Source organism: Bombina bombina, chromosome 4 (assembly GCF_027579735.1).
Source record: "Bombina bombina isolate aBomBom1 chromosome 4, aBomBom1.pri, whole genome shotgun sequence".
NCBI lineage: Eukaryota > Metazoa > Chordata > Amphibia > Anura > Bombinatoridae > Bombina > Bombina bombina.
In genome coordinates this window covers 1,105,215,932-1,105,243,409 of record NC_069502.1, presented here as the reverse complement: position 1 = coordinate 1,105,243,409, position 27,478 = coordinate 1,105,215,932, and the positions used below count along the sequence as shown (strand labels likewise).

Sequence of the window (27,478 nt, the reverse complement as noted above, 5' to 3'; positions counted from 1 at the left end):
CCTCTTCTATCTTCAGCCATCTGGCGCAGAGCGGGTCCATCCTGAAGACATCCGGCGCGGGGCTCCTCTTCAGTACGGTCGCCGCCGTAAACTGGAACTTGAATGCAAGTGACGTCATCCACGATGGCGTCCCTTGCATTCCTATTGGCTGAAAGGTTCCAATCAGCCAATAGGATGAGAGATCAATCCTATTGGCTGTTCAAATCAGCCAATAGGATTGAGCTCTCATCCTATTGGCTGATAGGAACAGCCAGTAGGATTTTAGAAGCTCGAATCCTATTGGCTGATTTTAACCTTTCAGCCTATAGGAATGCAAGGGACTCCATCTTGGATGATGTCACTTGCAATCAAGTTCCAGTTTACGGCGTTGACCGTATTGAAGAGGAGCTCCGCGCCGGATGTCTTCAGGATGGACCCGCTCCGTGCTGGATGGATGAAGATAGAGGCTGCATGGATGAAGACCTCGCCAGATGGATGAAGATGGAAAAGGCCGCCCGGATGAAAACTTCTTGCCGGCTGGATGGATCCTTCAAGTTGAACTTCAAAAACTGTAAGTGGATCGTCGGGGGTTATTGAAGGGGTTTTTGGGTGGGTTTTATTTTTAGAGTAGGGTCTGGGCAGGTAAAAGAGCTAAATGCCCTTTTAAGGGCAATGCCCATACAAATGCCCTTTTCAGGGCAATGGGGAGCTTAGGTTTTTTAGATAGACTTTTCATTTGGGGGGGTGGGTTGGTTGGGTGGTGGGTTTTACTGTTGTGGGGTGTTTGTATTTTTTTTATTTTTTTTACAGGTGAAAGAGCTGATTTCTTTGGGGCAATGCCTGGCAAAAGGCCCTTTTAAGGGCCATTGGTAGTGTATTGAAGGCTAGGGTTTTTTTATTTGGGGGGGCTTTTTTATTTTGATAGGGCTATTAGATTAGGTGTAATTCGTTTTTATTTTTGATACCGTGGTTTGTTTGTTTTTGTAATTTAGTGTTTTTTTATTTTTTGTAACTTAGCGTTTTTTTTGTTTGTAATTTTTAATAGTAGATTTAAATAATTTGAGTAGGGTTAGGGTTTTTTAATATGTAATATAGTTAATTTTTTTTTTTTTTTTTTTTTAAATAATTTTTCTCTTACAAGGTGTATCCAGTCCACGGATTCATCCTTACTTGTGGGATATTCTCATTCCCTACAGGAAGTGGCAAAGAGAGCACACAGCAGAGCTGTCCATATAGCTCCCCCTCAGGCTCCGCCCCCCCAGTCATTCTCTTTGCCGCTGTAACAAGTAGCATCTCCACGGGAGGGTAAAGTGAATGTGGTGTTAGATGTGTAGTTTTTATTTCTCCAACATAGGTGTGTCCGGTCCACGGCGTCATCCTTACTTGTGGGATATTCTCCTCCCCAACAGGAAATGGCAAAGAGCCCAGCAAAGCTGGTCACATGATCCCTCCTAGGCTCCGCCTACCCCAGTCATTCTCTTTGCCGTTGTACAGGCAACATCTCCACGGAGATGGCTTAGAGTTTTTTAGTGTTTAACTGTAGTTTTTATTATTCAATCAAGAGTTTGTTATTTTGAAATAGTGCTGGTATGTACTATTTACTCAGAAACAGAAAAGAGATGAAGATTTCTGTTTGTATGAGGAAAATGATTTTAGCAACCGTAACTAAAATCCATGGCTGTTCCACACAGGACTGTTGAGAGCAATTAACTTCAGTTGGGGGAACAGTATGCAGTCTCTTGCTGCTTGAGGTATGACACATTCTAACAAGACGATGTAATGCTGGAAGCTGTCATTTTCCCTATGGGATCCGGTAAGCCATGTTTATTACGATCGTAAATAAGGGCTTCACAAGGGCTTATTAGACTGTAGACTTTTTTTGGGCTAAATCGATTCATTATTATCACATATTTAGCCTTGAGGAATCATTTTATCTGGGTATTTTGATATAATAATATCGGCAGGCACTGTATTAGACACCTTATACCTTAGGGGCTTTCCCAAAGCATAAGCAGAGCCTCATTTTCGCGCCGGTGTGGCGCACTTGTTTTTGAGAGGCATGGCATGCAGTCGCATGTGAGAGGAGCTCTGACACTTAGAAAAGACTTTCTGAAGGCGTCATTTGGTATCGTATTCCCCTTTGGGCTTGGTTGGGTCTCAGCAAAGCAGATACCAGGGACTGTAAAGGGGTTAAAGTTTAAAACGGCTCCGGTTCCGTTATTTTAAGGGTTAAAGCTTCCAAATTTGGTGTGCAATACTTTTAAGGCTTTAAGACACTGTGGTGAAAATTTGGTGAATTTTGCACAATTCCTTCATGTTTTTTCGCAATTGCAGTAATAAAGTGTGTTCAGTTTAAAATTTAAAGTGACAGTAACGGTTTTATTTTAAAACGTTTTTTGTACTTTGTTATCAAGTTTATGCCTGTTTAACATGTCTGAACTACCAGATAGACTGTGTTCTGAATGTGGGGAAGCCAGAATTCCTATTCATTTAAATAAATGTGATTTATGTGATAATGACAATGATGCCCAAGATGATTCCTCAAGTGAGGGGAGTAAGCATGGTACTGCATCATTCCCTCCTTCGTCTACACGAGTCTTGCCCACTCAGGAGGCCCCTAGTACATCTAGTGCGCCAATACTCCTTACTATGCAACAATTAACGGCTGTAATGGATAATTCTGTCAAAAACATTTTAGCCCAAATGAACACTTGTCAGCGTAAGCGCGGCTGCTCTGTTTTAGATACTGAAGAGCATGGCAACGCTGATACTAATATCTCTGAAGGGCCCCTAACCCAGTCTGATGGGGCCAGGGAAGTTTTGTCTGAGGGAGAAATTACTGATTCAGGGAACATTTCTCAACAGGCTGAACCTGATGTGATTGCATTTAAATTTAAGTTGGAACATCTCCGCATTCTGCTTAAGGAGGTATTATCCACTCTGGATGATTGTGACAAGTTGGTCATCCCAGAGAAACTATGTAAAATGGACAAGTTCCTAGAGGTGCCGGGGCTCCCAGAAGCTTTTCCTATACCCAAGCGGGTGGCGGACATTGTTAATAAAGAATGGGAAAGGCCCGGTATTCCTTTCGTCCCTCCCCCCATATTTAAAAAATTGTTTCCTTTGGTCGACCCTAGAAAGGACTTATGGCAGACAGTCCCCAAGGTCGAGGGGGCGGTTTCCACTTTAAACAAACGCACCACTATACCCATAGAGGATAGTTGTGCTTTCAAAGATCCTATGGATAAAAAATTAGAAGGTTTGCTTAAAAAGATGTTTGTTCAGCAGGGTTACCTTCTACAACCAATTGCATGCATTGTCCCTGTCGCTACAGCCGCATGTTTCTGGTTCGATGAGCTGATAAAGGCGGTCGATAGTGATTCTCCTCCTTATGAGGAGATTATGGACAGAATCAATGCTCTCAAATTGGCTAATTCTTTCACCCTAGACGCCACTTTGCAATTGGCTAGGTTAGCGGCTAAGAATTCTGGGTTTGCTATTGTGGCGCGCAGAGCGCTTTGGTTGAAATCTTGGTCGGCTGATGCTTCTTCCAAGAACAAGCTACTTAACATTCCTTTCAAGGGGAAAACGCTGTTTGGCCCTGACTTGAAAGAGATTATCTCTGATATCACTGGGGGTAAGGGCCACGCCCTTCCTCAGGATCGGCCTTTCAAGGCAAAAAATAAACCTACTTTTCGTCCCTTTCGTAGAAACGGACCAGCCCGAGGTGCTACGTCCTCTAAGCAAGAGGGTAATACTTCTCAAGCCAAGCCAGCTTGGAGACCAATGCAAGGCTGGAACAAGGGAAAGCAGGCCAAGAAACCTGCCACTGCTACCAAGACTGCATGAAAAGTTGGCCCCCGATCCGGGACCGGATCTGGTGGGGGGCAGACTCTCTCTCTTCGCTCAGGCTTGGGCAAGAGATGTTCTGGATCCTTGGGCGCTAGAAATAGTCTCCCAAGGTTATCTTCTGGAATTCAAGGGACTTCCCCCAAGGGGGAGGTTCCACAGGTCTCAGTTGTCTTCAGACCACATAAAAAGACAGGCATTCTTACATTGTGTAGAAGACCTGTTAAAAATGGGAGTGATTCATCCTGTTCCATTAAGAGAACAAGGGATGGGGTTCTACTCCAATCTGTTCATAGTTCCCAAAAAAGAGGGAACGTTCAGACCAATCTTAGATCTCAAGATCTTAAACAAGTTTCTCAAGGTTCCATCGTTCAAGATGGAAACCATTCGAACTATTCTTCCTTCCATCCAGGAAGGTCAATTCATGACCACGGTGGATTTAAAGGATGCGTATCTACATATTCCTATCCACAAGGAACATCATCGGTTCCTAAGGTTCGCATTCCTGGACAAACATTACCAGTTCGTGGCGCTTCCTTTCGGATTAGCCACTGCTCCAAGGATTTTCACAAAGGTACTAGGGTCCCTTCTAGCTGTGCTAAGACCAAGGGGCATTGCTGTAGTACCTTACTTGGACGACATTCTGATTCAAGCGTCGTCCCTTCCTCAAGCAAAGGCTCACACGGACATTGTCCTGGCCTTTCTCAGATCTCACGGATGGAAAGTGAACGTGGAAAAGAGTTCTCTATCCCCGTCAACAAGGGTTCCCTTCTTGGGAACAATAATAGACTCCTTAGAAATGAGGATTTTTCTGACAGAGGCCAGAAAAACAAAGCTTCTAGACTCTTGTCGGATACTTCATTCCGTTCCTCTTCCTTCCATAGCTCAGTGCATGGAAGTGGTCGGGTTGATGGTAGCGGCAATGGACATAGTTCCTTTTGCGCGCATTCATCTAAGACCATTACAACTGTGCATGCTCAGTCAGTGGAATGGGGATTATACAGACTTGTCTCCGAAGATACAAGTAAATCAGAGGACCAGAGACTCACTCCGTTGGTGGCTGTCCCTGGACAACCTGTCACAAGGGATGACATTCCGCAGACCAGAGTGGGTCATTGTCACGACCGACGCCAGTCTGATGGGCTGGGGCGCGGTCTGGGGAGCCCTGAAAGCTCAGGGTCTTTGGTCTCGGGAAGAATCTCTTCTACCGATAAATATTCTGGAACTGAGAGCGATATTCAATACTCTCAAGGCTTGGCCTCAGCTAGCGAGGGCCAAGTTCATACGGTTTCAATCAGACAACATGACAACTGTTGCGTACATCAACCATCAGGGGGGAACAAGGAGTTCTCTAGCGATGGAAGAAGTGACCAAAATCGTTCTATGGGCGGAGTCTCACTCCTGCCACCTGTCCGCTATCCACATCCCAGGAGTGGAAAATTGGGAAGCGGATTTTCTGAGTCGTCAGACATTGCATCCGGGGGAGTGGGAACTCCATCCGGAAATCTTTGCCCAAGTCACTCAGCTGTGGGGCATTCCAGACATGGATCTGATGGCCTCTCGTCAGAACTTCAAAGTTCCTTGCTACGGGTCCAGATCCAGGGATCCCAAGGCGGCTCTAGTGGATACACTAGTAGCACCTTGGACCTTCAAACTAGCTTATGTGTTCCCGCCGTTTCCTCTCATCCCCAGGCTGGTAGCCAGGATCAATCAGGAGAGGGCGTCGGTGATCTTGATAGCTCCTGCGTGGCCACGCAGGACTTGGTATGCAGATCTGGTGAATATGTCATCGGCTCCACCTTGGAAGCTACCTTTGAGACGAGACCTTCTTGTTCAGGGTCCGTTCGAACATCCGAACCTGGTTTCACTCCAGCTGACTGCTTGGAGATTGAACGCTTGATCTTATCGAAGCGAGGGTTCTCAGATTCTGTTATCGATACTCTTGTTCAGGCCAGAAAGCCTGTAACTAGAAAGATTTACCACAAAATTTGGAAAAAATATATCTGTTGGTGTGAATCTAAAGGATTCCCTTGGGACAAGGTTAAGATTCCTAAGATTCTATCCTTCCTTCAAGAAGGATTGGAAAAAGGATTATCTGCAAGTTCCCTGAAGGGACAGATTTCTGCCTTGTCTGTGTTACTTCACAAAAAGCTGGCAGCTGTGCCAGATGTTCAAGCCTTTGTTCAGGCTCTGGTTAGAATTAAGCCTGTTTACAAACCTTTGACTCCTCCTTGGAGTCTCAATTTAGTTCTTTCAGTTCTTCAGGGGGTTCCGTTTGAACCCTTACATTCCGTTGATATTAAGTTATTATCTTGGAAAGTTTTGTTTTTAGTTGCAATCTCTTCTGCTAGAAGAGTTTCAGAATTATCTGCTCTGCAGTGTTCTCCTCCTTATCTGGTGTTCCATGCAGATAAGGTGGTTTTACGTACTAAGCCTGGTTTTCTTCCAAAAGTTGTTTCTAACAAAAACATTAACCAGGAGATTATCGTACCTTCTCTGTGTCCGAAACCAGTTTCAAAGAAGGAACGTTTGTTGCACAATTTGGATGTTGTTCGCGCTCTAAAATTCTATTTAGATGCTACAAAGGATTTTAGACAAACATCTTCCTTGTTTGTTGTTTATTCTGGTAAAAGGAGAGGTCAAAACGCAACTTCTACCTCTCTCTCTTTTTGGATTAAAAGCATCATCAGATTGGCTTACGAGACTGCCGGACGGCAGCCTCCCGAAAGAATCACAGCTCATTCCACTAGGGCTGTGGCTTCCACATGGGCCTTCAAGAACGAGGCTTCTGTTGATCAGATATGTAGGGCAGCGACTTGGTCTTCACTGCACACTTTTACCAAATTTTACAAGTTTGATACTTTTGCTTCTTCTGAGGCTATTTTTGGGAGAAAGGTTTTGCAAGCCGTGGTGCCTTCCATTTAGGTGACCTGATTTGCTCCCTCCCTTCATCCGTGTCCTAAAGCTTTGGTATTGGTTCCCACAAGTAAGGATGACGCCGTGGACCGGACACACCTATGTTGGAGAAAACAGAATTTATGTTTACCTGATAAATTACTTTCTCCAACGGTGTGTCCGGTCCACGGCCCGCCCTGGTTTTTTTAATCAGGTCTGATAATTTATTTTCTTTAACTACAGTCACCACGGTATCATATGGTTTCTCCTATGCAAATATTCCTCCTTAACGTCGGTCGAATGACTGGGGTAGGCGGAGCCTAGGAGGGATCATGTGACCAGCTTTGCTGGGCTCTTTGCCATTTCCTGTTGGGGAGGAGAATATCCCACAAGTAAGGATGACGCCGTGGACCGGACACACCGTTGGAGAAAGTAATTTATCAGGTAAACATAAATTCTGTTTTCTTCAATCAAGAGTTTGTTATTTTTAAAATAGTGCCGGTTTGTACTATTTACTCTGTGGCAGAAAGTGATGAAGATTTCTGCTGAGAGGAAAACGATATTAGCATGTTGTAACTAAAATCAATTGCTGTTCCCACACAGGACTGGGGAGTACCAGAAAACTTCAGTTGGGGGGAACAGTTTGCAGGCTTAACTGCTATAAGGTATGTTTCAGTCATTTTATTCTAGTCAAGACTTAGTAATGCTAGAAGACTGACAAGAATCCCCATGTGGGAAAGGTAAGCCATATTCTGAGACTTAGTATAGAAGGAAGGCTTATTTAAAAGGGCTCAAAACACTGGTGGACACTGTTAAGGGGCAATCGATTATTTTATAACAAAAATCTGATTTTTTTACAAGTTTTTATTACATTTGGAACGTTTTATGGGTTTTTTTTCCACATGGCATACATTTAGACACCTATTTAGGCTTGTGAAGACCCCACAACTCCAGAGTGGAGAGGGAGGGGGCCTAAATTTCGCGCCTCAATTGCGCAGTTGTTATTGCAGACAGCTTCATGCAGCTTCACGTGGAGGGTCCAAAGATTACTTGAGGACTTCATAGAGGCTTATTTTTGATCAAAACTAATCCCCAAGGAAGGTAGGGCCACAGCAGATTGCTGTGGCATGGTGCTGTAGTTTGCTAACCGGTTGCCAGCTTTACCTTGTTCCGGCCATTAAGGGGTTAATTGACTTGAAATTCACTGTGCAATCATTTCAAAGCATTAGGATCATATGGTGAAAATTTCATAAAGATTGGGTTATTTTTTGAGATTTAGTAAAAAAGTGTGCGCTTTTTATTACTTAAAGGCACAGTACTGTTTTTTCTAAAATTGTATTTTTCTGTATTTGAGTGCTGTCTAAGTCTGTTTAACATGTCTGAGCCTACAGATAGACGTTGCTCTATGTGTTTAGTAGCCATGGTGGAACCCCCTTTACATTTGTGTTTTAAGTGTGCTAATGTGTCTAAGCATTTTAAAGATCACAATGTTTCACTTATAAATGTATCCCAAGATGATTATTTAACAGAAGGTAATGAGGATAGCCCACCTTCCTCTCCCCATGTGTCGACACCAGTTACGCCCGCGCAAGCGATGCCTAGTACCTCTAGCGCATTGGCCCCTATTACATTACAACAATTAGCAGCAGTCATGGATAATTCCCTTGCAGCATTTTTATCCAAACTGCCATATTTTCCTAAAAAGCGTGATAGCTCGGTCTTAAGAACAGAGTGTGAGCAATCAGAAGCTTTGGAGGATTTATCTGTTGTACCCTCACAACACTCTGAAGTGTCGGTGAGGGATGTGCTGTCCGAGGGAAAAATTTCTGACACTGGAAAGGTTTCTCAGCGGGCAGAATCGGATTCCTTAGCGTTTAAATTTAAGCTGGAACACCTCCGCGTGCTGCTTAAGGAGGTATTAGCTACGCTGGACGATTGCGACCCCATAGTGGTCCCAGAGAAATTGTGTAAAATGGACAAATATCTGGAAGTCCCTGTATACACTGATGCGTTTCCGATCCTGAAGAGGGTGGCAGATATTGTGGATAGGGAGTGGGAGAGACTAGGTGTACCCTTTGTCCCCCCCCCCCCTATCTTTAAGAAAATGTTCCCCATTATTGATCCCAGGCGGGACGCATGGCAGACGGTCCCTAAAGTAGAGGGGGCAGTTTCAACACTAGCCAAGCGCACAACCATACCAATTGAAGACAGTTGTGCGTTCAAAGATCCTATGGATAAAAAATTGAAAGGTTTACTAAAGAAAATATTTGTGCAACAAGGTTTCTTTCTCCAGCCTATTGCCTGCATTATTCCTGTAACTACTGCAGCGGCTTTCTGGTTTGAGGCGCTGGAGGAGTCGCTCCAGACGGAGACCTCATATGATGAAATTATGGATAGAATTAAGGCGCTAAAGCTGGCTAATTCTTTTATCACAGATGCCGCTTTTCAATTAGCTAAGTTAGCGGAGAAAAATTCTGGTTTTGCCATCATGGCGCGCAGAGCGCTTTGGCTTAATTCATTTTTTTATTTGGGGGGGCTTTTTTATTTTGATAGGGCTATTAGATTAGGTGTAATTCGTTTTTATTTTTGATACCGTGGTTTGTTTGTTTTTGTAATTTAGTGTTTTTTTATTTTTTGTAACTTAGCGGTTTTTTTGTTTGTAATTTTTAATAGTAGATTTAAATAATTTGAGTAGGGTTAGGGTTTTTTAATATGTAATATAGTTAATTTTTTTTTTTTTTTTTTTTAAATAATTTTTCTCTTACAAGGTGTATCCAGTCCACGGATTCATCCTTACTTGTGGGATATTCTCATTCCCTACAGGAAGTGGCAAAGAGAGCACACAGCAGAGCTGTCCATATAGCTCCCCCTCAGGCTCCGCCCCCCCAGTCATTCTCTTTGCCGCTGTAACAAGTAGCATCTCCACGGGAGGGTAAAGTGAATGTGGTGTTAGATGTGTAGTTTTTATTTCTTCAATCAAGAGTTTGTTATTTTTAAAATAGTGCCGGTTTGTACTATTTACTCTGTGGCAGAAAGTGATGAAGATTTCTGCTGAGAGGAAAACGATTTTAGCATGTTGTAACTAAAATCAATTGCTGTTCCCACACAGGACTGGGGAGTACCAGAAAACTTCAGTTGGGGGGAACAGTTTGCAGGCTTAACTGCTATAAGGTATGTTTCAGTCATTTTATTCTAGTCAAGACTTAGTAATGCTAGAAGACTGACAAGAATCCCCATGTGGGAAAGGTAAGCCATATTCTGAGACTTAGTATAGAAGGAAGGCTTATTTAAAAGGGCTCAAAACACTGGTGGACACTGTTAAGGGGCAATCGATTATTTTATAACAAAAATCTGATTTTTTTACAAGTTTTTATTACATTTGGAACGTTTTATGGGTTTTTTTCCACATGGCATACATTTAGACACCTATTTAGGCTTGTGAAGACCCCACAACTCCAGAGTGGAGAGGGAGGGGGCCTAAATTTCGCGCCTCAATTGCGCAGTTGTTATTGCAGACAGCTTCATGCAGCTTCACGTGGAGGGTCCAAAGATTACTTGAGGACTTCATAGAGGCTTATTTTTTATCAAAACTAATCCCCAAGGAAGGTAGGGCCACAGCAGATTGCTGTGGCATGGTGCTGTAGTTTGCTAACCGGTTGCCAGCTTTACCTTGTTCCGGCCATTAAGGGGTTAATTGACTTGAAATTCACTGTGCAATCATTTCAAAGCATTAGGATCATATGGTGAAAATTTCATAAAGATTGGGTTATTTTTTGAGATTTAGTAAAAAAGTGTGCGCTTTTTATTACTTAAAGGCACAGTACTGTTTTTTCTAAAATTGTATTTTTCTGTATTTGAGTGCTCTCTAAGTCTGTTTAACATGTCTGAGCCTACAGATAGACGTTGCTCTATGTGTTTAGTAGCCATGGTGGAACCCCCTTTACATTTGTGTTTTAAGTGTGCTAATGTGTCTAAGCATTTTAAAGATCACGATGTTTCACTTATAAATGTATCCCAAGATGATTATTTAACAGAAGGTAATGAGGATAGCCCACCTTCCTCTCCCCATGTGTCGACACCAGTTACGCCCGCGCAAGCGATGCCTAGTACCTCTAGCGCATTGGCCCCTATTACATTACAACAATTAGCAGCAGTCATGGATAATTCCCTTGCAGCATTTTTATCCAAACTGCCATATTTTCCTAAAAAGCGTGATAGCTCGGTCTTAAGAACAGAGTGTGAGCAATCAGAAGCTTTGGAGCATTTATCTGTTGTACCCTCACAACACTCTGAAGTGTCGGTGAGGGATGTGCTGTCCGAGGGAAAAATTTCTGACACTGGAAAGGTTTCTCAGCGGGCAGAATCAGATTCCTTAGCGTTTAAATTTAAGCTGGAACACCTCCGCGTGCTGCTTAAGGAGGTATTAGCTACGCTGGACGATTGCGACCCCATGGTGGTCCCAGAGAAATTGTGTAAAATGGACAAATATCTGGAAGTCCCTGTATACACTGATGCGTTTCCGATCCTGAAGAGGGTGGCAGATATTGTGGATAGGGAGTGGGAGAGACCAGGTGTACCCTTTGTCCCCCCCCCCCTATCTTTAAGAAAATGTTCCCCATTATTGATCCCAGGCGGGACGCATGGCAGACGGTCCCTAAAGTAGAGGGGGCAGTTTCAACACTAGCCAAGCGCACAACCATACCAATTGAAGACAGTTGTGCGTTCAAAGATCCTATGGATAAAAAATTGAAAGGTTTACTAAAGAAAATATTTGTGCAACAAGGTTTCCTTCTCCAGCCTATTGCCTGCATTATTCCTGTAACTACTGCAGCGGCTTTCTGGTTTGAGGCGCTGGAGGAGTCGCTCCAGACGGAGACCTCATATGATGAAATTATGGATAGAAGCTGGCTAATTCTTTTATCACAGATGCCGCTTTTCAATTAGCTAAGTTAGCGGAGAAAAATTCTGGTTTTGCCATCATGGCGCGCAGAGCGCTTTGGCTTAATTCATGGTCGGCCGATGTGTCGTCTAAGACAAAGTTACTGAATATTCCTTTCAAGGGAAAGACCCTTTTCGGGCCCGAGTTGAAAGAGATTATTTCGGATATCACTGGGGGAAAGGGCCATGCCCTCCCGCAAGATAGGCCTTTTAAGGCTAAAAACAAGGCTAATTTTCGTTCCTTTCGCAACTTCAGGAGCGGTCCTGCTTCAACCTCTGCGACCGCAAAGCAAGAGGGTAACTCTTCACAGCCCGAGGCAACCTGGAAACCTTTGCAGGGCTGGAACAAGGGTAAACAGGCCAAGAAGCCTGCAGCTGCTACTAAGACAGCATGAAGGGGTAGCCCCCGATCCGGGACCGGATCTGGTAGGGGGCAGACTCTCTCTCTTTGCTCAGGCTTGGGCAAGAGATGTTCCTGATCCCTGGGCATTAGAGATAGTTTCTCAGGATCTTCTAGAATTCAAGGACTCCCCTCCACGGGGAAGGTTCCACATTTCTCGTCTGTCTACAGACACGACAAAGAAAGAGGCGTTCTTACGCTGTGTAGAAGATCTACTCAAGATGGGAGTGATATATCCAGTCCCAATTACAGAACGAGGACTGGGTTTTTACTCAAACCTGTTTGTGGTTCCCAAAAAGGAAGGAACTTTCAGACCAATCTAAAAATTCTAAACAAATTCCTCAGAGTTCCATCATTCAAAATGGAAACCATTCGGACAATTTTGCCAATGATCCAGGAAGGTCAATATATGACTACCGTGGATCTAAAGGATGCGTACCTACATATTCCTATCCACAAAGATCACCATCAGTTCCTAAGGTTCGTTTTTCTGGACAAGCATTACCAGTTTGTGGCCCTTCCTTTCGGGTTGGCCACTGCTCCCAGAATTTTTACAAAGGTGCTAGGGTCCCTCCTAGCGGTACTAAGACCGCGGGGCATTGCAGTAGCACCTTACCTAGACGACATCTTAATACAGGCGTCGTCTTTTCACAGAGCCAAGGCTCATACAGACATTGTTCTAGCCTTTCTAAGGTCTCACGGGTGGAAGGTGAACGTCGAAAAAAGTTCTCTGTCCCCGCTCACAAGGGTTCCCTTCCTGGGAACACTAATAGACTCGGTAGAAATGAAAATATTTCTGACGGAGGTCAGGAAGTTAAAGCTTTTAGCTACTTGCCGAGTTCTTCATTCCATTCCTCGGCCTTCTGTAGCTCAGTGCATGGAGGTAATCGGATTAATGGTTGCGGCAATGGACATGGTCCCTTTTGCCCGAATTCATCTCAGACCACTGCAACTGTGCATGCTCAAACAGTGGAATGGGGATTATGCAGATTTGTCTCCTCAAATCCAACTGGACCAGAAAACCAGAGATTCTCTTCTCTGGTGTTTGTCTCAGGATCACCTGTCTCAGGGAATGTGCTTCCGCAGACTGGAGTGGATCATTGTAACGACCGACGCAAGTCTGTTAGGCTGGGGCGCGGTCTGGGGCTCCCTGAAAGCTCAGGGCCTATGGTCTCGGGAAGAGTCTCTTCTCCCGATAAACATTTTGGAACTGAGAGCGATATTCAACACGCTCCAAGCATGGCCTCAATTGGCAGCGGCCAAATTCGTCAGATTTCAGTCGGACAACATCACGACTGTAGCGTACATCAATCATCAGGGAGGAACAAAGAGCCCCCTAGCGATGAAGGAAGTAACCAAGATCTTCAAATGGGCGGAGGATCACTCCTGCCACCTCTCTGCAATTCACATCCCAGGAGTAGACAACTGGGAGGCGGATTTTCTAAGTCGCCAGACTTTTCACCCGGGGGAGGGGGAACTCCACCCGGAGGTTTTTGCTCAGCTGACCCAGCTATGGGGCATTCCATAATTGGATCTGATGGCGTCCCGTCAGAACACCAAACTTCCTCTTTACGGATCCAGGTCCAGGGACCCCAAGGCGGCACTGATAGATGCTCTAGTAGCGCCTTGGTCCTTCAATCTGGCTTATGTCTTTCCACCGTTTCCCCTTCTCCCTCGGCTGGTAGCCAGAATCAAACCAGGAGAAGGCTTCTGTAATTCTGATAGCGCCTGCGTGGCCACGCAGGACTTGGTATGCAGACCTAGTGGACATCTTCTAATTCAAGGTCCATTTAAGCATCCAAATCTAGTTTCTCTGCAACTGACTGCTTGGAGATTGAACGCTTAATTCTATCTAAGCGTGGGTTCTCTGAATCGGTTATAGATACTATGATCCAGGCTAGAAAGCCTGTCACCAGGAAGATTTACCATAAGATATGGCGGAAATATCTTTGTTGGTGTGAATCCAAGGGTTACTCGTGGAGTAAGATTAGGATTCCCAGGATATTGTCTTTTCTCCAAGAAGGATTGGAGAAAGGTTTATCTGCTAGTTCCTTAAAGGGACAGATATCTGCTCTGTCTATCCTGTTACACAAGCATCTGGCAGAAGTACCTGACGTTCAAGCGTTTGCACAGGCTTTGGTCAGAATTAAGCCTGTCTATAAACCTGTGTCTCCTCCATGGAGTCTTAATTTAGTTCTTTCAGTTCTTCAAGGGGTTCCGTTTGAACCTTTACATTCCATAGATATTAAGTTATTATCTTGGAAGGTTTTGTTTTTGGTAGCTATTTCTTCTGCTCGAAGAGTTTTAGAATTGTCTGCTTTGCAGTGTAATTCACCCTATCTGGTGTTCCATGCAGATAAGGTTGTTTTGCCTCCCCAAACCTGGTTTTCTTCCGAAAGTTGTTTCTAATAAGAATATTAACCAGGAAATCATTGTTCCTTCTCTGTGTCCTAATCCAGTTTCTAAGAAGGAACGACCACAATCTTGATGTGGTTCGTGCTTTAAAATTCTATTTAAAAGCAACTAAAGATTTCAGACAAACATCATCCTTGTTTGTTGTCTATTCTGGTAAGAGGAGAGGTCAGAAAGCGACTGCTACCTCTCTTTCCTTCTGGCTGAAAAGCATCATCCGATTGGCTTATGAGACTGCTGGACAGCAGCCTCCTGAACGAATTACAGCTCATTCCACCAGAGCTGTGGCTTCTACATGGGCTTTCAAGAATGAGGCTTCTGTTGAACAGATTTGTAAGGCAGCGTGGTCTTCACTGCATACTTTTGCCAAATTTTACAAATTCGATACTTTTGCTTCTTCGGAGGCTATTTTTGGGAGAAAGGTTTTGCAAGCAGTGGTGCCTTTCGTTTAGGTGACCTGACTTGTTCCCTCCCTTCATCTGTGTCCTAAAGCTTTGGTATTGGTATCCCACAAGTAAGGAGGAATCTGTGGACTGGATACACCTTGTAAGAGAAAACAGAATTTATGCTTACCTGATAAATTACTTTCTCTTACGGTGTATCCAGTCCACGGCCCACCCTGGCATTTAAGTCAGGATTAAAAAATTTTTGTTTAAAACTACAGTCACCACTGCACCCTATGGTTTCTCCTTTTTCTCCTAACCGTCGGTCGAATGACTGGGGGGGCGGAGCCTGAGGGGGAGCTATATGGACAGCTCTGCTGTGTGCTCTCTTTGCCACTTCCTGTAGGGAATGAGAATATCCCACAAGTAAGGATGAATCCGTGGACTGGATACACCATAAAAGAAAGTAATTTATCAGGTAAGCATAAATTCTGTTTTATTGAGGTAAGACAACATACATAAACAAATTCTTGAGAAAACAGCATGGCAACATGCCCATATGACATACAGTAAAGTTTATACATCTAATAAAACAGACATGTCCTCAAGACTAAATATCCTGTTCAGGACTAAACCTGGGAATATACTGTCTAGCCATGAATATTACCTCTTTTACCAAAAGTGCATTTTCTATCGGACATCGAACATATAATATAACCAATAACCAGTCTTAAGCCTAGATTTCGGTAGTAAATTCTCAGTATATTCAGGCTTAAACTTATCCATAATACATTCATCATAGCTCATGGCTAAATAAAATGACACATATAGGGTAAGTATATAAAATTCTAGTTAGATCAAGTCACCTGAAGTGAGCTTACTCCCCCAACCGCATTTGGAGTTAGGTTCTGTGTTACAAATAGATAAATGAAATAAAGTAAATAGAATACCTCCTCCAAGTGAGTCAATAATATAATTAGGAAGGGCTCAGAGGACCCCTAGCTGCAATATAACAGTATTAAATATAGTAATAAGAGATAACAGCCTATGAATATGATAATCTAAATTTGCGTAGCTTAGTATGTAATAGGCAACAGAAATAGGCGTAATATGGCCGCTCTTGGGCCCAATCTTATATAGGGTACTAATAGTAGTAACTAGGAACCCGGAGCCCCCCGAGTCTATGTCAATTAACTTAGAGCATACCCCAATGAAAGTGGGGGATATAATTACAAGCTGATGTACTTAATCTCTTAGAGTACTTTCTAGATTACTAAAATATTATAGGCTTCTGCCAGGTCTCAAACTATATATTTTTTCAAGTTGGCTTATGCTTCTCTAAAACTTGTCTACAGCTCATATGTAAAATAGGGTTACTATGAAATTATTGCGGCCAGTAAGTCTGGGTACATTACTAAATCTATACAATAAAGGAGTCTGTGTGGTAGCTTATGAAGGGGTATAATGCTAGAAGTGAACTACAACATACATCATACAGTCAAGAAAGAGAACCACAATAATTTATGCATGCACAGTTATTAAACACTTCTTGGGTAAGGACATCCAGCAGTACTTATATACAAATAAATAACCTCCTATGCAGTATAACATAAAAACATCAAACACTCATCGCTGATCTGTCAGACAAACGGAAGGAAAATAACTATACAAAGCACATCAGACCAGTAAGTCGTCATTAGACCCCATAAGCGGGACACAATGACCAGGTGTAAGTAGTTCTTGTTTAAAGCCAGACCGGATACCTAGAGTTGCCCAACTGTCCCTCTATGCTGGCAGAGGCTATGTCCAGTTACCCAATGCCGGTCCGGGAGGCACGATGTACACTCGCGTCTTGACCTCGTGCGAGCAGCCAGGAAGCAACTCCCTCAAGTAATATCAAAACAACGGGCGGTGAGTAAATCCAACCACCTCCTTCTTTCGGCACCAAAAGTCCCATATTCAGTAAATAGTAATGCCCCGGTGCCAGCAGCTCGAGCGTAGTATGCAGACTTTCCTCCGTCGTCCGCTCTGCTCGCACCTCACCTCGATCCCACCTCAGAGAGCTGGCCACTTCTCCCCGGCTAGGGACCAATGTAGGTAAGGAGCTCACACAGGATCCCGGCTGCACGCAGGCAGGCATATCCTTAGCAGTATGTCGGTTTGTGTCCTTTATCATAATGCCACATAACGTAGGGTGTTCCTTATTCGCCTCTCTCCCACTCCCAGATACCTCCATCTTAGTATGAATGACAGCCATGTGAGATAAGAGGCGGTCGCATCTTGCATGCATTGTACGATCGAAATCAGCCATCCAGCCCTGGATAGCCTCAAGTAGGTCCTCTATTTTCAAACTTATAGATAGTATAACAGGAGATTTAAGAAATATCTCCACATACCTGGTTCCCCGGGGGGGGTGCTGAGGAATTCCCTCCGTGGAGGCCGCCGAGAATAAACTGCAGCAGTCCGGTCTGAGAGACCCTAAAGTTGCACAATAAAGATATTGCCTTACCAGCAAACTATCCTCTTTCATATAATCCGAGATTCTATGCTGGATAGCATCAAACTATATTAATTACATGGCGGAATGCAATTTAATCTGCCAGAGCTCTCAGTTTTGCGGCCATCTTCAGCCCAAGCCCGGACACGCCCCGTAATATAGTTAATTTAATTGGTAGTTTAATGTAATTTTAGTATAATAGTTAGGGTAGGTTAATTAATAGTTTAGAATTAGTTTCTTTTAATTCTACAGATAAGTTTAAATTTATTTTAAGATAGGGATGTTGTAATTTTAATGTAAAGTTAGCGGGTTGTTAGGTTTAGGGGTTAATAGCTTAATTTAGTTTATGGTGATGTGGGGGGCTGGCGGTTTAGGGGTTAATAGGTTTAGTTAATGATAGTGATGTGGGAGGCCAGAGGTTTAGGGGTTTATACGTTTATTTAGTGGCGGTGGGGTCCGGGAGCGGCGGGATAGCTGTTAATATATTTTATTTAGGTTGCGGCTGGGTCTAGGAGTGGCGGGATAGGGGTTCATAACTTTACTAAAGCTGCGGTGGGGTCCGGGATCGGCGGGATAGGGGTTAAACATTTTAGTATAGTGGCGGCATTTAGTGACAGGGTATAAATAAAGTTGGTAAAAAGCCGAATAGCAGCGAGATCGATGACTGTTGGTTAACAACAGTCCGATGCTCATTGCCCCATACTTGTTGCGCGGCTTTTTGCTGGCTTTTTTTTATAAATATGGAGATCGTATTCAGGTCCGCGGCCGCGATGTTAGGCGAACGTATTGGTGCCGGCGAATGCAGCATAGTTGAGGCTTTGATAAATATCCCTCTATGTGTAAGGTGTACTTGGTTGCAGGAAAACCGGCTCCAAAACAAGTAACTGCTCATTCTACTAGATCTGTATCTACTACTTGGACCTTCAAAAATTACACCTCCTAGGAACAGATTTGCAAGGCGGCAACTCTTCATACCTTTTTTAAATTTTACCATTTTGATATTCATGCTGCTCTCAAAGGTGCTTTTGGCAGGAAAGTCCTTCAGGCCGCAGTGTCCAGCAAATAGGAACTGCCATTATGTTGTCCCAACCGTCCTTAACATTGACTATAAACTTAGGTATTGTATCACAAATGTTATGGACACCTATGGACTCTCCTCATCTTACGAAAGAAAACAGCATTTATACTTACCGATAAATTGATTTACCTTGAGCAATGTTAGTGCTCAACAGCACTAAAATGTTTGTGCTCCACTTGCAATTTAGCCCTCTGTTTCTGACCTAATCACTAAGGAATTAAACAAGTCAGGTGTTTCTTTTGTTCCCTCCTTCAAAACATGTTCTGAAAAACTGGAGGTGTGGGAAACAATTCCAAAAGTGGATGGAGCAATCTCCACTTCGGCTAGGCAGACTACAATTCCTTTGGAAGACAGCACCTCATTCAAGCATCCCATGGACAGAAAGATTAAAAGCCTTTACAGGCGATCCTTCCAACTGGCAGGCTACATGTTTTATCCAGCTGATATTGTAGATTGCATTTTTACAGCTAAAGTAGTTTGGTGTGGCAACATTTCTGACCTTTTTTCTCAAGAAACTTCCCTTGAAGAAATTCAGGATTGCTTGAAGTTAGTCAATACTGCTAACAGTTTAACTTGTGACACAGCTATTGAAATTACTAGAATTAATGCAAAAAAGTGCTGCTATGACTTTTTTGGCTAGAAGAACCTTATGGTTCAATTTATGGTCTGCTATCATGATATCTTAAAACAGATTTATTTCCCTTCCTTTCCATGGAAAGATTTTGTTTAGACCTGAACTTGATGCTATAATTGCAACAGTCACTAGAGGTAAGGGTTCTTTCCTACTGCAATATAAAAAAAGCTAAGAGCAGGGTTAAGTCCACTGGACGTTATCACACCTTTCAATAATCTAAGATTTGAAGATCCACCTCCACAGTGTCTTAAAAGTCAGACACCTTCAAGTCCTTGTGGATGCCTGGTTCCTCTTGGTGTAAGTCCAAACAGTCCAAAATGCCTGCCTCCTCCGGCAAATCAGCATGAAGGTGCACCCCCTAAGTCAGACAAAGTTCTGATTGGGGACAAATGGAAGTTTTTTCATGGAGCTTGGGAATAGTCAGTTCAGGCTCTTTGGGTACGGATCATCATTTCCCAGGGGTACAGCATAGCCTTTCAATCTCATCCTCCTTGAGGAAGATTCCTACTATCTCATATTCAGAGAGATCCAATAAAGGCCAGAGCCTTCTTAGCATATGTAACAGACCTAGACACTATGGTAGTTATTACTCTGGTCCAGTTAGAAGAAAATAATCAAAGGTTCTATTCCAACCTTTTCATTGTTCTAAAGAAAGAAGGCAATTGGAGGCCCATTCTTAGAAGATCTCCCTATACTTCAAAACAAGTCTCTGATATGAAATCTCTTATTTAGGGATCCCCTTTCCCCAGCCAGCTTGGGTACAGATTATCACCATGGACACCAGCCTGACAGGCTTAAAAGCCTTCACATGTGATCCCAAGAGTGGACAACAGGGAAGCAGACTTTCTCAGAAATAGTTATCATGGACTCTTGCTTGAATCACAAACTACCCCATTATTATGTGAGATCTTGTGATCCGCAGGCGACTCTCATAGATGACTTAATGATTCCCTGTTTGTTCAATCTGATTTACATATTTCCTCATTTTGTGTTGCAATCCAGGGTGATTAAAAGGATAATACAAGAACAAGCGTCTGTAATATTCATTGCTCCGGCATGGTTTCACAAGACATGGTATGCAGAATTAGTCCAAATGTCTTCTGGCCAGCCTTGGTGTCTTTCTTACAGGAAGACCTTCTTTCTCAAGGTTCCTTCTTTTATCAAGACCTCACATCACTCAATTTGACAGCATTATCTTGTATTTGACGCCTTATCTTGTATCAGAGAGGTTTCTCTGATCAAGTGATTAACACTTTGATTCAAGCATGGAAGCCTGTTACCAGGCGCATTTATCAGAAGGTGTGGAAGACTTTTCTTACCTGATGTGAGTGTAAGCATTACAGTTGGAATTCTTTTTGAATTCCTTGTGTATTACAATTCATACAGGGCTTTCTGGAAAAAGGTTTATCAAGCGGTTCCCTTAAAGGTCAAATTTCAGCCTTGCAGGTCTTGTATCACAAAAAGATCTCTAAACTTCCTGACATTCAAGTCTTTGTTTAGGTTTTGGTAAGAATAAGACTGGTTATCAGACCAGCTCCTCATCCACGGAACCTTAATTTGGTTTTGAAAGTTCTTCAGGCTCAACCTTTCAAGCCTATACATAGTCTTGATACTCAGCTGTTGTCTTGGAAGGTCCTCTTTCAATTGGCCATATACTCAGCCAGGAGAGTGTCTGTTTATCCTTTAATTCTCCTTACCTGATTTTCCATGAGACAAGGAGGTTTTGAGAACCAACTATTCTTCCCTACCTAAAATGGTTCCTTCTCTATTCAGGTCCTAAAAGTCTGGAGAGACTTCTGCACAACTTAGATGATGTTAAAGCCTTGATCCCACAAAGCGAATTACTGCTCACTCTGCTAGTGCAGTCACCACCTCTTGAGCTTTCAGGAACAAGCTTCCATTACACAAATTTGTAAGGCAGCCACTTGGCCCTCTTTATATACTAAGTTCTACCTTTTTGACACATTTACCTCTTCTGAGGCTGCTTACGGCAAAAAAGTTCTGCAGGGCACTGTACCTGTTCAGTACAATACCTCCCTTAACTATTATCCTGCCCTGTTTTATATTGGTCTTATGGACTTCACCACTTGGGTATAGGATGCCACATATGATGGATTGTGGACTCTCACCATCTTATGAAAGAAAGCACAATTTATGCTTACCTAACAAATTCATTTCTTTCATGATAGTGGAAGTCCACACAACCCACCTTGTTTTTTTGTTGTTGTTTTTTTTACACTTGGTGGTAGTACCGCTTTGCACTTCACTTATTTTGCCTTTTCTTTTCTGATTTTCTAATTTCTCCTTTCTCTTGGCCACATGTGTTACTAAGGAATTATGGCAAAGTGGGAGGCATGTTCTGCTGTGTTGGGTGTTTTTGCCTCCCCCTAGTGGACTGGAGTTTATTACCCATTCCTTGTGTATTACAATTCATACAGGGCATTCTGGAAAAAGGTTTATCAAGAGGTTCCCTTAAAGGTCAAATTTCAGCCTTGCCGGTCTTGTATCACAAAAAGATCTCTAAACTTCCTGACATTCAAGTCTTTGTTTAGGTTTTGGAAAGAATAAGACCGGTTATCAGACCAGCTCCTCATCCACGGAACCTTAATTTGGTTTTGAAAGTTCTTCAGGCTCAACCTTTCAAGCCTATACATAGTCTTGATACTCAGCTGTTGTCTTGGAAGGTCCTCTTTCACTTGGCCATATACTCAGCCAGGAGAGTGTCTGTTTATCCTTTAATTCTCCTTACCTGATTTTCCATGAGACAAGGAGGTTTTGAGAACCAACTATTCTTCCCTACCTAAAATGGTTCCTTCTCTATTCAGGTCCTAAAAGTCTGGAGAGACTTCTGCACAACTTAGAGGATGTTAGAGCCTTGATCCCACAAAGCGAATTACTGCTCACTCGGCTAGTGCAGTCACCACCTCTTGAGCTTTCAGGAACAAGCTTCCATTACACAAATTTGTAAGGCAGCCACTTGGTCCTCTTTATATACTAATTTCTACCTTTTTGACACATTTACCTCTTCTGAGGCTGCTTACGGCAAGAAAGTTCTGCAGGGCACTGTACCTGTTTAGTACAATACCTCCCTTAACTATTATCCTGCTCTGTTTTATATTGGTCTCGTGGACTTCACCACTTGGGTATAGGATGCCACATATGATGGATTGTGGACTCTCACCAGCTTATGAAAGAAAGCACAATTTATGCTTACCTAATAAATTAATTTCTTTCATGATAGTGGAAGTCCACACGACCCGCCGTGTTTTTTTGTTGTTGTTTTTTACACTTGCTGGTAGTACCGCTTTGCACTTCACTTATTTTGCCTTTTCTTTTCTGATTTTCTAATTTCTCCTTTCTCTTGGCCACATGTGTTACTAAGGAATTATGGCAAAGTGGGAGGCATGTTCTGCTGTGTTGGGTGTTTTTGCCTCCCCCTAGTGGACTGGAGTTTATTACCCATTCCCCAGTTTTGTGTAACCAACACTGTTATAGTAATATAGTTTTTACCTCTCTGATTACCTTGTATTTAAGCCTTTACAGGTTGCCTCCTTATTTCAGGTCTTTTGACAGACTTGCATTTTAGCCAGTCAGTGCCCTCTCATAAGTAACTCCACAGGCATGAGCACAATGTTATCTATATGGCACACATGAACTATTGCTCTCTAGCTGTGAAAAACTATCAAATGCATTCAGATAAGAGACAGCCTTCAAGGGCTTAGAAATTAGCATATGAACCTACCTAGGTTCAGCTTTCAACTAAGAATTATAAGAGAACAAAGCAAATGTGATGTTAAAAGTAAATTGGAAAGTTGTTTAAAATGACATGCCCTATCTTACATGCCCTATTCTTAACTCCTGTTTCCTGCGAGCCTAAAGGCTCGTGCGGAAACAGGATTAATTGGCCCAATTCAGCCAATAATAAATTGACCCCTATAAGTTCTTTTTGTTCCAGTTTTTCCGATTTCAATAAAAAAAATCTGAACATTTGTAGTTGACCCAAAAATGTTTTATAATCAATGCTTTTTAAATAATGACAGTTGGTGATGCAATTTTATCTTTATTTAATGGTGCAATACCAACAAAATTTCATTAAAAATTAACATCTTGTACATACAGACCATAGAGAGTTCTACAGCTTTTAAACACTGCATTTCAAACAAAATCATTTAAAACTATAATTTTTTAAAAAACAGTTTGTAAAGTTTTGTACAGTCCATGTTTCTAGTCTTTTTTGCTGTGGCCAATTAGTTGCAGATGTAAATATGTTTTTGCTCTGAAATAACCCACCGATGTACACTGTGCATGCTCGAGCAAATTGGGGGAAGTGGAATAACCACATTTTTTCACTGATATTTTATATTAAAAAAAATCAAGAAGAAATCTAGGTTATATACAGTATTAAGTTACATGGGACTTTATTGTGTTTAGTTATACCCATTCAATAGTTGTTTCACAGAAATATAATCAATTTACAGGGTTGCAATAGAGAGATTCCTTCTGGATATATAAATTAAAACCATTATACCAAAATGGGCTTAAAGGGACATAAAACAGGTTGAGATCTGTGCATATCCTAAAAGGACTTATTAATCAAAAATAGTTTGCATAAACTAGGTTTAAAAATTCCTGGCAAGTATTTTAAAATAATATTCAAAAATAAGCAAAACAAATTACATAGCTAAGCTGCTTGGAGCAGCCAACTCCCCCCCCCCCCCCCCTTATCAGTGTTTAGACACAGGCATTGTATTTCAACTGAGTTCACAGCTTCTAGGCATGCTCCAGCAGATAATCCCTTTTCACTTTTGCATTCTACCAAAACAACAAAAGATATAGATACAGCCATAGAATGACATGTGTGGGGGGGAGTTAGAGCTTTACAATTTAGAAACTAAAAAGAAAGGGTTAATGGCGAGCACTGCAGTATAAATTTGCAGGAAAAGTAATTAAAGTACATATTATTATATTTTGTCTCTATCCCAACTTGTTTTATGTCCCTTTAAAAACATGGATCTTGCTGCTTGCAATCAATATCTTTTTTATTTATAATGAAATAGGACAGTTGTCAGTTATGGTGTGGTTAAATTTGTTAAAAAGAAATAAATATTTTTTTAGATTTTAGAAAATGTATAATATATATGAGTTTTCACATTTATTGGGGTCGATTTAACAAGGGACGAATAGCCCTTGTTCCCCTTGTTTCCGCGCAAGCCTTCAGGCTCGCTGGAAACAGCAGTTATGAAGCAGCGGCCTAAAGACTGCTGCTCCATAACTTATCCGCTGCCTCTGAGGCTGCGGTCTTCAACCTGCCCGATCCTATATGATCGGGCTGATTGACACCCCCTGCTAGTGGCCGTTTGGCTGCGAATCTGCAGGTGGCGGCACTGCACAAGCAGTTCTGGTAAACTGCTTGTGCAATGATAAATGCCGACAGCATGTGCTGTCGTCATTCAGTGATGTCTGTCAGACATGATACGCTACAGCGAATCATGTCGGACAGACATTGGTAAATCTACCCCCTAGTCTGCACATTGCTATATGTAAAGAGCAGTCACATTTATAACATATATATATATAATTATTTGTTGTATTTTTTCCAGAGGATAACTCCATCTGCAGAAATGGTTATGTTAGATAGAATATTCAATCAGGAAGAAAGAGCTATTCTGACCCGGGAAAAGCGATTAGCTCTTGTTGATCCAGGTATGTTTAAACATCTGAGTTCCAACAACATACCTGTTATGCTGTGATTACTGTACATTGTGTGGTTCTTTTTTGGAAATTTGATAGTTAAACTCTGCACTCCCCTTCTCACAGATGTTGTGCCTGCATGTAAGGAGAGCTGAGTTTAAATGGATATAAAAGCCCTCATTCAGTTTTATTAGGACAAATCTGGAGTGTTCTTTTAGATTGAAAGTTGTGAAAAACAAATGGCTAGAATCGCACCCTATTAAAGATATATTATAAAATGTTTTTTTTTGTTTTATGAAAAATAACAAAAGTAAAAAAAAAAAAAAAAATTACTTTAAACATGGTGTATATGCTGTTTATTATGGCTTGTTTTATATATTTTTTGTAGATGGCTACTTGGCTGACTTTTGTTGTGCCTCCATATGTCATGAAAAGTCGGTGGATGGACAACAGTTTAGTAATGATATGGATACTCACAAGTACATGATTAATCCGTGTCGGACAGTTTGTACCCAGAAGGACCAAACAGAATTAAATGTATCTAAAAAGCCTGGCGATATTTGTGTAGTGCCTAACAATAATGTAACATCAGAAAAAGTCAATGTTTCATCTTTAAAAAATGAAGGCCTTAATGCAGATGACAAACTGAGGAAGACAAGCTGTTCTCCAATTAACCAACTATTAAAGATTTGTGAAACAAAGGGCAAATCTGATGAGAATTATACTCCGTGTGCTTCAGAATCTGGAACGATTTGTAAAACATCAAAGCCAACAGACAACAGGACAAGTCCTAATTTAGGTGAGGCTCTTTTTAAATCAAATTTGTTGCTAGTGGAAGATAAACATCTCCAGGAAGAAAGTCCAAAACCTTCTCCTGAAAATAGTGGATCAGCGGAATCATCAGGAAGTCCTTGTAGACATGTTGTGATAGGTAGTAAAGTTTCCCAACCAACACTCAAAAACGTTTCAGATTTGGAATTAAGTGGAAAGCATTTAGAAAACACTGTCAGTACCAGCACTTTAGCAGAATTTGAATGCCACAAAGACTCTTCTGCGTCATCACCAGAAAACTCTACTGACAAAACAATTTCGGATGCCAGTGAAGGTTCACTGGAAACAGACTCAGTTTTAGAAGCAGCTGTAAATAGCATTTTAGAATGTTAAAAGGTTCAGAGGTATCTGGACATTTTGTATATTGTTCTATAGAAGGCATAATTCTGTTGTGGTTGGAGAGCTATTGTGAGCATATAACAGACACCTAGAAAGAACAAACATAGCAATTAGTTAGGGCATACAAGCTTCAGTAGTCTGGAGCAAGTCTGCCATCGACAATCAAGATGGATCAGAACAAGCAGATTTTATTTAGTTACTGATACGTTGAAAAAAGTGTATTTTTTATCATGATTTAAGCTTTAAAGATGCAAAAATGTGTTTTATTTTCATTTAAAAATTGTAGCACTTTTTAATCACTCTACATTACAGTTTACTTAAATGATTTATAGCAAAAAACAACTCTGAAAACACTTCAATGCTGCCTAGGATATGGGGAACTCATATGATTAAGGTAAAAAATATTTTTTGATTAAACATTGCGTAATCACCATATCTGATTAATGGGGAACTTAAGAAAGGACAAATTATTATTCTAAAGACTAACTTAAATTGTCTGTGAAGTCCCATTTCCTAAAATAGTTTCAGTCCTAAACATTTCTTTAACGGTAGATAGTTGAATTTTCTATAATAAAGTTTAATTTCCTTAGAACTAAGTAGAAATATCTGTGAAATCTCTTCTTCAGCTATATATACAAATACATTTTCATTAAAGGGACAGTCTACTCCAGAATTTTAGATAATCCCTTTTTCTTTCCTAAGACATGGAGAGTCCACAACGTAATTCCAATTACTAGTGGGATATTCAACTCCTGGCCAGCAGGAGGAGGCAAAGAGCACCCTAGCAAAGCTGTTAAGTGTAACTGCCTTACCCATAACCCCCAGTTATTCTCTTTGCCTCTGTCAATGGAGGTTGTGCGAAGTTAGTGTCTGAAGAATTTAATCCTTTTATGGGTACTTTTCCCTGCAAGCAAGGATTGGGGTTTAGCTGTGTCCACGTCAATTTTCTTGAGTAAGAGTAGTGGTGGCTTTTAGCAGTTAAAAGGAGGCGAGGCAGTCCTTTGCTTTACTTTTAACACATTGCTACCCCTTTGTGGAAAGCCAGAGTTGGATACTCTGTTCTTTCTTTTCCTACAGGTCCATAACAGGGAACGTAGTTCCTGCCACACCTTGAGGATCTGCATCTCTTATGCATTAGGATCTAAGGTAAGTGCCTTTGCCTTTTAGGTAATGAAGGGCAACAGCACTTATGGTGCTAATTCTCCTAAATTAGATCCCCTTTGTTATGTTACAGTTCACAAGATAATAATCCTTGAATATTTTAAGAATTCATATGGGCACAATTTTTAATGGCATTTTTTATTAGGGATATGTTATTCCAAATTTGAGTATGAGAACAATGGGCTGGGATGTCATTTTTATTATTGAGACATGTGTAAGGCTTGGGAGTTAAGTCTATTGAGTCTGCAGTGTTTTTCACTTGCGGTTGTGTGTTATTTATTTATGGCCCCTTTTTATTTCTCTTCTGAGAAATTGTTGCGCACTTACTCTTCAGTCCGGTCATGACACCCCAACTTCCGGTTTTATGGAGCAGTGTCATTGCGACCGGACT

The 27,478-nt window shown here is 41.8% G+C and overlaps 1 protein-coding gene across 1 annotated transcript in view; it reads left to right on the top strand.

Moving 5' to 3' along the window:
- Positions 1 to 26,680, top strand: part of BICRAL (BICRA like chromatin remodeling complex associated protein) — a 723,876-nt gene extending 697,196 nt beyond the window's left edge. Inside the window, 2 exon segments of the mRNA XM_053712738.1 lie at positions 24,666 to 24,768; positions 25,145 to 26,680. Coding sequence (XP_053568713.1) covers positions 24,666 to 24,768; positions 25,145 to 25,920 — 879 coding nt within the window. The 3' untranslated portion in view covers positions 25,921 to 26,680.
- The last annotated feature ends 798 nt before the right edge of the window (positions 26,681 to 27,478 follow it).